Source organism: Rhinoderma darwinii, chromosome 2, assembly GCF_050947455.1.
Source record: "Rhinoderma darwinii isolate aRhiDar2 chromosome 2, aRhiDar2.hap1, whole genome shotgun sequence".
Taxonomy (NCBI): Eukaryota; Metazoa; Chordata; class Amphibia; order Anura; family Rhinodermatidae; genus Rhinoderma; species Rhinoderma darwinii.
The window spans coordinates 236,972,044-236,985,454 of NC_134688.1; the positions used below are offsets into that span (position 1 = coordinate 236,972,044).

Genomic DNA, 13,411 nt, shown 5'->3' on the forward strand with positions numbered 1-13,411 from the left:
ACAGGTTGACTTTACTCTGTGGGTCAGTACGATTCCGGCAATACCAAATTTATAGCACTTTTTTATGTTTTACAACTTTTTGCACAACAAAATTACTTTTGTAAAAAGAATGTATTTTTTCTTTCGCCATGTTGTGGGAGCCATAACTTTTTAATTTTTTTGTCGACGGAGCTTTATGAGGGCTTGTTTTTTGCGAGAGACGAGCTATAGTTTTTATAGGTACCATATATGGATACATGCAACTTTTTGATTACTTTTTATTCCAATTTTTGTATGGCAAAGTGACCAAAAAACTGAAATTCTACCATTGTTTTTTACGGGTTATTTTACGCCGTTGACCGCGTTGAATAAATAACATAATATTTTTATAGCTCAGGCCGTTACGGACGCAGCGATAGCAAATATATATGGTTTATGTCTTTTTTTCAATAATAAAAAACTTGTTATGGGAAAAAGGGCGATTGTGTTTTATTTTATTACTTGAAACTTTTATTATATTTTTAAAAACTTTTTTTTTTCACTTTTTTTACACTTTGTTTTAGTCCCACTAGGGGACATAAAGGTCCAACTGTCTGTTTTTTTTTTTTCTAATACATTGCACTTTCTATGTAGTGCAATGTATTATATATGTCAGTCGTTTACTAGCAGCAAGCCGATTAGGCAGAGCTTTGTTAGGCCTCCTGTTGCCATAGCAGCAGTCGGTAGCCCTGCAATTGCATGGCAGGGCTGTCGATCTGCTACCAACCTTTAAGATGTAGCGATCGTTTACAATCGCTGCATCTAAGGGGTCCGGGCAGAACCTGCAAGGCTTCCGCACTAGGCAAACCGAGAGGCCAGTATTAGGCCTTTAGGTTGCTTTTGCAGCTATCGGCACCCCGGCATTTCGTTGCTGGGGGGCTAAGAGCTGTAAACCGCATAAACGCAGCGACCGCTTTTGACCGCTACATTTAAGGGGTTAATGGCGGGTATCGAAGCTAACTTTGGTCCCCGCCATTACAGCAGGGTGTCAGCTGTAACATTCAGCTGACACCCGTGGATGGTGGCACTACGGGATGCACTAGCTTTCCATGACGTATGCATACGATGAGTGTCGGGAAGGGTTTAATTGCTTGAGAAAGACACACACTAGGGTCGAAATGTCGCTCTTTATTATGGTGGAATAAAAGTGTCTTTTCACTTTTTTGATATCATGAGAAATGTGAGCTGCGGTTTTTCTACATTTTATGACTATATTGGAGTCGTAGTGGCTATGACTTTACACGGCCTGCACCGTATATATATTCTATTTGGAAACTATTCTCTATCATTTCTGGACTGTGATCTGCTGCTGATTTCTCTTTTTGACTATCTACAGGGGGCACTGTGTGGCATTATCTACAGGGGGCACTGTGTGGAACTATTTACAAGGGTGTGCGGCACTATCCACAGCGACACTGTGTGAAACTATCTACAGGGAGGGTGTGTGGTACTATTTACAGGGGGTGTGTGGCATGATCTACAGGGTTGTGGCATTGTCTACACGGAGTTGTGTGGCACTACATGGGGCACTGTGTGTGGCACTATCTACAGGGGGAACTGTGTGTGGCACTATCTACAAAGGGATCTGTGTGTAGCACTATACAGTGGGTTGTGACACTTTATACAGGGGGTATTGTGTGGGGCACGCTCTACAGATGTCTTTGATTAGGGTCACCAGACATAACTTTGCTTGGGGTCCCAGAAATATTTTTTTGGGGGGGGCAAACATATGTTGGGGCATGTGCCCCTGATCTTTTAAGACCCTAGCAACGCCACTGGTTTAGGTTTTTCTCACCAAATTACTAATTAAATGCCATGTCGTAGCATAGATGTAGAAATTAAGTTTGTGTTGCTATAATATTCAAGCACAGGACTTGTGAAACAAAAGTTGTACTTATTTGCAGCATACTTGACCTCAAAAGCCGTGAATTTCATTCATTGGATTATGGGAATATTGCCTTCAAGACCAACTACACTATACCTGATTGCTCACCACTTCATTACTCCTGGCACCTTATAATTGTCATAGTCTGTGGCATGTCCTTGCAAGAGGAAAGAATCTGTAGATAGTATACCTGCACTTATACACTGTACGAATACAAACAGCAATGCCTCATAGGGTTTTTTTCTTACACCAGGGGCGTAGCTAGGGGGGGCAGGCGGGGCATGTGCCCCAGGCGCAACTTAGAGGGGGGCGCCAGTGCCACCCCCTCCTGTACTATAATTATACCAGCGTCTATAGGACACAGGTACAATTAGAAGCAATGAATGGCCGGGTACGTTCTGTGCCCGGCTATTCAGCTCCTTTCCACGAGTGAAGCAATGCGATACTTTGCGCCGCTTGCGTCATTGAAAGGCGCTGAATGACAGGGATAATCATTCTGCCTAGCCAATCAGCGCCTTTCATAGACGCTTCGTTCAACCCCAGGAGACCTGCGCAGAAGAGAGCAGGTCTCCATTGCTGCCGGACGGGATTAAGGTGAGTTTGAATAGTTTGTTATTTTATTGTAATAAAAAAGTGTGTGGCTTTATCTACAGGGGGGGGGGGGGCTATATACTAAGGTGGGCTAACTATGGAGCACTATATACTGGGGTGGGCTATATCTACAGGGGGGCTATATGCAGGGGTGGCCAATATCTACAGGGGGGCTATATACAGGGGTGGGCTATTTATGAAGCACTATATACAGGGGTGGGCTATATCTACAGGGGGGCTATATACAGGGGTGGGATATCTGTGGAGCACTATATACAGGGGTGGACTATATGTGGAGCACTATATACAGGGGTGGACTATATGTGGAGCACTATATACAGGTGTGGGCTATATACAGGGGTGGGCTATCTGTGGAGCACTATATACAGGGGTGGGCTATATCTACAGGGGGCTATATACAGGGGTAGGCTATCTGTGGAGCACTATAGGGGGAGCTATTTGTGAGAGACTATATACATGGGTGGGCTATATGGGGGCACTATCTACAGGGGGCTCTATGGGGAGCACGGTGTGTGTGTGTGTGTGTGTGTGTGGGACACAGTGTATGGTACGCGATTATGTTTAGGGGCGTAGTGTGTGGTATAATGAGAACTTTATCTTTGTTTATAGGTATAGAATGTTTGAAAAGTGAGAAGATGAAGACATCTGAGCGGCAAACTGCAGAAATGGGCTGTGACCGGGAGAAGTCATCATAGAGGTCTGGACCGGATGGAGAAAAAGAACTAGAATCTGAGACGTCACCGGTGAGTCACTTAATGTAAATGTTTATTCTGCCTCTAATCAGTAATGTAGTCACTGTATGATCTGCAGCGAGATGATGGGTGGTATGATTATGATATGAGTTATTTTTTGTGAAACAGCATCACCCAGCATATCCTTACCATTGTTCGGGCCATTCTGGGAGCTGGAAACAATTTAGTGCAAATCTATACGGCAGGGGTTGCACTAAATTGAGCTGTATTTGTGCTAGTGCCGTATATATGTGCTGAGCTTGGTTCTGGGGCTGTATTTATGTACTGAGCTTGGTTCTGTTGTTGTGTATAGAACTATATTGCTTGTAAAATGTACAAATGTTTAAAAGAAAAAAAATATGTAAAAGAAATGACACGTCATTGATTGGTGGAGAAAACAAACATGGCGAGGGGGAAGGAGATGTCGGGAAAGAGGTTGGGGGGGGGCACCAAACTGAATCTTTGCCCGGGGGCTGAAGAACCTAGCTACGCCTCTGCTTACACAGATGATTTAGGCCGGATTCCCAGGGGTTGGATATGCTGCATAAAAACTGTGCAGTGTATCCACGCAGAACCTTCCGTCCGAAAAAACGCATATTATGGTGCGGTTTTCTAACATAATTTGTGCTGCGGGAAGCAGCGCTGTGAAAAAAAACAAAGCCATTCAAACTTACCCCCTGCATTTTTATGAAAATATATGGATGGATTCCAGCAGAGAATGTTCCTATCATTCTCTTTTACTGGTATCCACATTTGTAGGAAACAAACACAATGAACAAGTTAAAGAAGCATAAAATGTAAACTAAACATACCTTTGGGATATTCTGCCATAACATTACGGGTTAAACAGACCTTTCCAATGACGTCATCACGGCTACAAGAAGAAAAAAGCAGTTGTTTGAGGCTGAACTATACTATTTCTGTTATCAACAGGCTGCTCATTTAATTTCATTTCAGGAAAATGAATGCTAGAACTCTAGGCCTTGCCAATGTAACAAAGGGCTTTACACCTGATCGACTGCGCTATTTTCTGTCAAAACAATGGAACCCTGTCACAACAGTGACAAACGGAAACAATTAGCAACGTTTCCGTCACCATTGAGATCAATGGTGATGCAATCGAAAGCTAAGGTTTCCGTTTGCCTTTCTGTTGAAGGGTTCAACCGACGGAAACCTCCGACGGAACCCCTCAACGGAAAGACAACGCAGATGTGAACACAGCCATAACTAGCTCTTTTGCCCCTAAAACGCTCTGGTTAGATGTTACTTTACTTTATGGTGCAGATTTTAAAAAAATATTTTTGAGACAAAGCCAGAAGTGGTTTCAAAAGGAATGGGAAATACAAAGGAAGAACAGATACTACTCATTGCCCCTGGATTTCCTTTTGGATCTGGCTCAAAAATCTGCAACAAATCGCGATGTGTGAACATAGCCTAAAATTTTTCTAATTTTCCTCTATTCAAATATTTTGTTTTTGAGATGTAGCTTCTATGTTTGCTCTATATATGGAAGCTGCATCAAGCTGAACTGATGACTCAGCTGAGAGCGTCTACTGTGTGTCTCTCAGGCTGGATTCACACGAGGTCATTACGTCCGTAATTGACGGACGTATTTCGGCCGCAAGTCCTGGATCGAACACAGTGCAGGGAGACGGGCTCCTAGCATCATAGTTATGTACGATACTAGGAGTCCCTGCCTCGCTGCCAGACAACTGTCCCGTACTGTAATCATGTTTTCAGTATGGGACAGTTGTCCAGCAGCGAGGCAGGGACTCCTAGCATCGTACATAAGTATGATGCTAGGAGCCCGGCTCCCTGCACTGTGTTCGGTCCGGGACTTGCGGCCGAAATACGTCCGTCAATTACGGACATAATGACCTCATGTGAATCCAGCCTCACACACATGATAACCCTAAGGTTGGGTTCCCACAGTGCAGATTTGCTGCAGATTTTGCATGCATTTTTTTTTTTAAGCCAAAACCAGAATTGGATCCAGGAGAGGAGACCGATAAGGCCTTTTAAAAAAAAAAATATATATATATATATATATACATATATATCTTTATATATGTCTTCTGTTTAGGTTCCAATCCTGGTTTTGGCTAAAAAAAAACCTTGCATGCAATATCTGCAGCTAATCTGCACTGTGGCAACCCAAGAGGTTTTTTTCCGCAACGGTTTTACCTGCGGCTTTAGTGTTAAACATTGGTTATAGCAAAGTATATGTGCACCTGCGGATCTCTAGCAGTTTTGACTGCGATTCCGCTGCATAAACGATGTAAAAACCGGGGCAAAACACGCAGCATCTCTGCACAGAACACGAAGCATAAATTGAAAAACACATCGCAGAACACTTTCAACAATAGTGAGTTTGAGGGAGGCCTAAGGTCCTGTTCCATTGCTCTCTGAGCTGTGCTATTGTCTCCTGTAGTAAAATATGAAAACATGATGAACCCATTAGAAGTCAATGAGATCCATCAGAATCTCCTAACATCTCTTAGATCTCTTTCACACGGCAGTAGTTTGGTCAGTATTTTGCATCAGTATTTGTGAGCCAAAACCAGGTGTAAAACTTACACAGAGAAAAGGTGTAAGGCCCCATTCACATGACAGGGTTACTTGGCTGTGTGGCAACCGTTTATTTAACGGCTGTCACACGGCCGCAGTTAGAACAATCGACCCCAAATGGGGCTATTCACATGGCCGATTTTTTGTCCGTCAAAAACTGGAACATGCCCTATTTTGGGCCTTTCTGCCGACCGCACGGCTCCCATAGAAGTCTTTCGGGCCGTGTAAAGCATGGCCGTCACTTGGATGTGATCTGAGTGACGGCCGTGCTTTCTAACGCTCGTTCTCTTCTTCTCCTCACAGTGTGAAGTACATGTGAGGAGATTTTTTTTTGCTGCCACAGCGTTGCCGAAGCTGTGGCCGGGGATTCCTCTCCAGGAGAAGTCCCTGACTTCACTGTCCATATATGGAGCGGTCCCCTACAGTGGCGCTATCTACACGAAGGTGGCGGGTGCCATCTACAGGAGGGGTGCCATCTACGGGGGAGCTATGTACAAGTGGGCTGTGTGGCACTACCTACAGGGGGACTGTGTAGCATTATCTACAGAGGGCAGTGTGTAGCATTATCTACGGAGGGCAGTGTGTGGCATTATCTATAGAGGGCAGTGAGTGGCATTATCTACAGAGGGTAGTGTGTGGCATTATCTACAGAGGGCAGCGTGTGTCATTATCTACAGAGGGCAGTGTGTGTAGATAATGCCACACACTTCCCTCTGTAGATATTTCCATACACTTCCCTCTGTAGATAATACCAGAGGCCAGTATGTGGCATTATCTACAGAGGGAAGTGTGTAGCAAAAAATTTACAAATGAAATTCATCAGTTATATGGAGCGGTCCCATACAGTGGGGATATCTACACGAAGGTGGGGGTTGCCATCTACAGTGGCGGTGTCATCTACGGCGGTGCTATGTACAAGGGGGATGTGGCACTACCTACAAGAGGGTTGTATGGCACTACCTACAGGGGAACTGTATCACTACCTACAGGGGGCTGTGTGGCACTACCTACAGGGGGGCTGTGTGGCACTACTTACAGGGGGGCTGTGTGGCATTATCTACAGAGGTAAGTGTGTGGCATTATCTACATAGGGCAGGGTGTGGCATTATCTACAGAAGGCAGTGAGTGGCATATACAGAGGGCAGTGAGTGGCATTATCTACAGAGGGCAGTGTGAGGCATTATCTACAGAGGGCAGTGTGTGGCATTATCGACAGAGGGAAATCTGTGCCATTATTTACAGATGCCAGTGTGTGGCATTATCTACAGAGGGAAGTGTGTAGCAAAAAATTTACAAATGAAATTCATCCGTTTTTAAAACTGACAGAAAAAAAACGGATGCAAAACGGGTCAAAATCGGCCGATAAAAACAGAAACACGGCCCGGAACGGAATGAATGGAAATCAGTAGAGAAAAAACCGGACCAAAACGGACGTTTTTATCAGCCGACACTCGGACCCTGTCGTGTGAATAGAGCCTAATGGAAAGACTTCCACGTCTTGAGTGTACTGAACCACTCCTGGTTTTGGCTTCCAAATACTCAAGAAAAATACTGTGTGTGAAAGAGATCTTACACAAGGGATCCATCATATTCATGATGGCACCTGTAGCAACACTAGCCATGACGAAAGGGTTTTCGTTTTATTTCTCGATAGAAAAATAGATAATAAATGGTAATATGTTTTCTTTCATGCCATTAATTAATGCTTAACTACTACTACTATTCTTTGTAGAAGTCCTGAACTAAGAAACAAAAGTACAATGCAGAAGAATGCAGAAAGCTATTTGATTATCTACCAAACATCATTTTGCATCCCTGTCTTTCATTAATCTATCAGTTTTTATAAATAAATGAGGGCATGTCGGCTAATGCTTATCAGCTGCTTACACTAAAGGTATACATTCATTTATAGAAACCTGTTGTGTGTTCTTTGCCTTGAATAAAGGGACATCCTCTGGGAACACACTTCACTCGTAGTCTCCATTCTTGCTTTGACACTAATGAACCTCATTCCATTCTTTGAGAGTCTACATTACTCATCAATTAATGTTTCCCAGTGGAATGAGATGTGCAATGCTCTCCAATGTGTTGCATGATGACAATATGTTGTCCCCTCTGTTTCCAAACATTTTCCCACTGGCCTTACTGCTGTTGTTAAGATTTGTTATCTGAAATTCGTAATTACAACTAGTTCATTAAGCTTCTGATTTTTCAATCCCATTCTTTTCCAGGGCCTTATGCACACAACCGTGATTTACACGAATCGGTGGAGATGGCGCAAATACGGACCGCAAGTCATTTTATGGTCCGGATTTGCAGATTCTCCATTACTGGTGAATTGTTTTGGATCTGTAAGTCCAGGTGACACACGGATGCACAAGGTTTTTTTACAGTCCGACGGATAGCAATGGACCCGTGGTTTCGCGGACCATTGTGCATGAGGCCTAAGGCCTGGTTTACACGAGGGTGTGCGTTTTGCACACGCAAAAAACGCGGCGTTTTGCGTGCGCAAAAGGCACTTAACAGCTCTGTGATTTTCGCGCAGCCGCCATCATTATGACACTCCGTTTGGATGTTTGTAAACAGAAAAGCACGTGGTGCTTTTCTGTTTACATTCAGAGTTTGACAGCTGTTGCGCGAATCACGCTGTTCGCACGGAAGTGCTTCCGTGTGACCTGCGTGATTTTAACGCACCCATTGACTTCAATGGGTGCGTGATGCGCGAACAGCGCAAAAATATAGGACATGTCGTGAGTTTTTTTCAGCAGACTAACGCTGAGCAAAACTCACGGATTGTCTGCATGCCCCCATAGACTTACATAGGTCCGTACGACATGCGTGAAAAGCACGCGCGTCGCATGAACGTATATCACGCTCGTGTAAACGAGGCCTAAGTCTGACTTCACAAAAGTTAATGGAGAAAACTGAAATAAAAACAGAAAGGTTGGGTTCACAGACTATGGTTGCTTTGCAGTTTCCACTTGTTTAACACAAACGTATTTATAAACGTGTGTAACAAAGATTCGCAATATGTCTGTGTTATGGATCATATTGAATTAGTAATGCATCAGTTTTAGGGTAGGAACACACCGGGCGTAAAGACTGCAGATTTTTCGCAACGGATTTAATTGCGGAAAATCTGCAGCGTAAAACAGTAGCAGTAGTGTGGGTGAAATTTGAACAAAAATCAGCTGAAGTTCATAATTTGACCTGCGGTGCGTTTTTTTAATCCGCAGAATGTAAATTTATGCTGCGGAATCGCTGCTCTTTTGCGGATTTTCCCCATTGAATTCAATGGGGAGATAAAACCCGCAACAAAGGGCTATGTGTTGCAACTTTTGTGGCGGAAACGCTGCGATTCCACCGAAAAAATCTCAAATGAGAAAAACTATTTTTTAATTAAAATGAATAAAAACCTTACCTCCGACCGTTGTCCTAGCAACGCGATCCTCTGTTCTGAGCGCAGCCCAGCCTCCTGGGATGATGTTTCATCCCATGTGACTGCTGCAGCCAAACAAAGGCTGCAGCGGTCACATGGACTGCAGCATCATCCCAGGAGGCCGGGCTGCGCTCAGAAGAGAATGTATACTAGGCTTTTGTTTATTGCACCCCTTAAAAATATATTGTATATGTGTGTAAATACACACATGGTGTGGTCAACATTTGTTTTTATGATGAATGTTGAAAATTGTTAAAAAAATGTATCCCATCGTTCGTAAATTACCTTAGTGCATCTTCATCCATAACATAGAAGGATACGGAATGGAAATTAGGTGGTAGGTGAACCTTGTATTCTTCTCCCCAAAATGGTGAAAGGGTTTTCCAAACAGTTGCTGTCCTGAAACAAAATCAAATCGTTTTCTTTTTTTAGAATAATCTTCAAAAAAATGGGTTCTAAAAATGTGCTTTATAAAGGAATATATAGAGATTTTCTATAAGCACTTTTAATTTTTTAATAATCTCATATCAGGGAAAAATATTAACATATTCCAACTATAAAACACTCTCGACCTTATAGACTAGAAAATGCATATTTAATAAGCAGATAAAAGTACCCTTTTGTATGTTTTGAATGGATATTAAATAAAACTACAGAAAATCTGTAAAATTATTTCTTGATTCTGGATGTCCATTCGTTTAGTGTCCATTTTTTTAGTGAAAGGCTGGGTTCACACAGAGTTTTTTGCAGGCGGAAAATCTGTCTCAAAATTCTGTTTGGAACGCCTGCACGCCGATTAGTGCCCTAATCCTTGGCATCTGGTCGCCCGTTACCTGACTGCTCACAGTCATGTTGCTTTTTTGATTCACTGTCAGGGTATGTTCACACGCGCTATTTGCGGACGTAATTCGAATTACGCCAGAAAAAACGGCTCCAAACCGTCTGCAAACATCTGCCCATTGAATTCAATGGGTCCTACGGTGTTCTGTGCAGACGGGCTTTAAAAAGCTTTAAAAAGATGCCCGCCTCAAAGAAGTGCATGTCACTTCTTGGGACGTGATTGGAGCCGTTTTTCATTGACTCCAATGAAAACCAGCTCCAATTACGTCCGTATAAGACGCTGCGGAAAAACGCGTGCACTTGTCAAAACGTCTGAAATTCAGGAGCTGTTTTCGCCTGAAAACAGCTCCGTAATTTCAGACGTAATTGGCGTTGGCGTGTGAACATACCCTCACCTGACAGCTCCTTCCTTCTTAAATGGTAGGAATAGGCAGCTATTTGACCTGACTACTCTTCATACAAGCTGTGGGCATGGTACATCTCTGAGGGCTGTGTATCCATCCACCTACCGGACTATGGAAAAAGCTGGGAAATTGTACTGTGTTATATGTTTTGTAAACTGCACATTGACCTAATTGTTTTATATTACCCTGCAACTTGTTCATTCCAAAATGTATAATATGTATTAAAAAAACAACAACACTATCTGACATGCCATTGAGCATGTCAAAATATGATATATGAAATCCTCATTGATTTAACAGGCAAACACACTATAGAGCAATATGACATTTTTAGGTCTTTTCTATTTTGTGAGCTCTGGGATTATAACATCTATATTTATCTTTCTTGTTATGTTCATAATGGCACTCATATAAACGGTTTCTGTTTTATTAATCCCAAGTGAACAAAAGCGGGGGAGATTGGAGCACTTGTTATACTATGAACAATATACTTTCATAGCAAAAGACAAATGTTAGGATTGGATGGGAGCCATTAACATTGTCTGAGGCATTTGGCAAATGTCAAATATGAAGTCTCATTAGATACATTTCTAAATACAAAAAAGCCAGAGCTGCAAATAGCGAAAGAGTAAAACAAAGAGTGTTTTTACCTGATAATTGTCTCATCATCAATCTTCACGATGCAGTATGGATCACTGCTGCCTGTTCTAAAGACAGAAAGTCACTCAGTCAGAAAATGTATTTGAAAATTCGACAGAATGAACTGAAAACACAGCAATTCTGAACAGTTAGGGCATGTTCACACGTGGCAGAGTTTTTCCGCTGCAAATGTTGGTGCAGATTTGGGGCAATTACGCAACGAATCTGCACCAACATTTGCATATTTGACAGGTAATTCAGATGTTGCAGATATCACAGCGGACTTGCCACAGATTTCAGTTTTTGCATTGCAAAGGTTGAAATCCGCAGTGAAATTCCGCTTCTTCTCCGCAACAGACAGTGCATGCTGGGGACTGATGATAATTCCGCACCGCAGCCTATGGTCCGTAGCGGAGTTTTCCGCAATGTCTGAACTAACTTGCCTAAAAATGTATTGAAACAAATGTAAAAAACGGCCGCTGGAAAATTCCACTGCGGACTGTCCGCAGCAGAATTCCACAGCAATTCCGCCACGTGTGAACATGCCCTTATTTTATCAAGTATTCCTTATTATTATTATATTAATCTTGAAAAGAACGTTTCAAGATTAAGAAGCAGTTTTCCCATCATAAAGTTGTAAAACTGTGCAGGGTAATTGATCTATTCGATCTCAGCCTGATTATTATTGAAAAAAATTATAATTTGGCATAAGAAATAGTGAACTAAAAAATAGCACTTTTAAAAAAATTAAATAGTGACCATAGAAAACAATGTATTAAGGCAAAATTTCACAAATGGATTTCCATGGAACCAAAGCGCTCGATCAAATTGTGTCAGGGTTCCGACATGATACAAATAGGTAATGGCAGCTGAGGGAGGGGAGCATGATGTCGGTGCCCTCTTTGCAGTTTAATAAGTATCGGCAACAGCACTCGAGAGCTAAATCCAGTGGAAAATAATGTCTTTACTCTAACAACATACAAGATCCTTTATCAAGCATGCCCCAGTGTACTGTAGCTTAAACGTTGCATGTTGTTGGAGTGACTTGCACCTGATGGATGTATGCTGGGTGCTGCTTGAAGTGAGAGTATTGGTGCCCTCATGCCACATTGTGCAGCCAGTTAGCTCCTCACAGCATTACTTACTACTCTGTTAGGAATCTATGTTGTATCCTTCTAAGTGATGATCACAAGAAGAGTTACATACTAACAAATGATCCTAGTGGTTGGTTAGGGCTGGTACTCAGATGTCCCCTAGCCACTTCATTAAACATAACTTTTTTTTGTCCAATCAAATCAAGTGCAAAACTAGAAGTATAAAAAAAATATTTAATTACGAAGCTATACACTGAGTAAATAATTCCCCCTGTGGGGGTATACTTGTTGGGAGGTGCTTTTCAAAAATGCACTTAGACTGGTCATATGAGCTGTTGGTGTCCTCTGTTCGTAGGTAGAGCAAGGATATTTAAGGAGAAGCTGTGGTGCAACTTGTAAATAGAGCGGGTAGTGTACTGAGAGAGTGCACGTCAGATAGTCAGAGAGGTACAGGGTGGAACAATCTTGAGGAAGAGGCCGCGCGGGACTAACAGTACAGAAGGGATCGGAGGAAGGTCTTTGGAGAGGAGTTGGGCTGTGCCAGCGTTCATTGCTGAAAGGGCAGACACTGGGAAACCTGCTGGCCGCTACACTTGAATTTACCTTGATCTGAGCCGGCTGCTGTGATTGATTTGGGCCCTGATGATTTGTAGGTATGGTGTATGCTGCAAGTAGTTATGGACCACTTCCAGAGGGAGAGAACTCCTGTACCGAGGCAGGTGGAGGCTGTGCATCCCTGCCAGAAAGAGATGGATCAGAGACTCAACCAGAGAAAGGCCGCATAGATTCTGTGTACTTCAAGTGCCGTGAGTTGTGGTTATATAAGAGACTGAAACCAACAAGCTCTTTACCCATTAAGATACTGCAAGCGCTAAGCTCTGCGCTCGTTCGTGACTGTAACCTCTACTGTATGCCATATTCTGTAACCGCCAAGCTGTGTGCTGTGTTGTAACCATTATGCTCGTTGCTCTGAGTGGAGCAAAGTTACATTCCCCACATGTACACTAAAAACTGACCCTCTTACACACTTGTCCAGGTGTCTTATTCCCATACACTTCAAATTAGTGGAATTGCTAACAGTATAATCGAAATATGTTTGATAATTTTGCAGCGTGGTCTACGCTGTCACTTGATTATATAAAAACAGGGCCGTTCATACTTTTCAAAAAATGTAGAATGAA

General features: G+C 42.7%; 1 protein-coding gene across 1 annotated transcript in view; it reads right to left on the bottom strand.

The window, feature by feature from the left end:
- LOC142742830 (ras GTPase-activating protein 4-like) overlaps window positions 1-13,411 on the bottom strand; it is a 182,797-nt gene that overhangs the window by 102,090 nt on the left and 67,296 nt on the right. The window contains exons 2-4 of the mRNA XM_075852979.1: window positions 11,148-11,204; window positions 9,539-9,652; window positions 4,059-4,120 (exon numbers count right to left, since the gene is read on the bottom strand). Coding sequence (XP_075709094.1) covers window positions 4,059-4,120; window positions 9,539-9,652; window positions 11,148-11,204 — 233 coding nt within the window. The remainder of the gene's footprint in view (window positions 1-4,058; window positions 4,121-9,538; window positions 9,653-11,147; window positions 11,205-13,411) is intronic.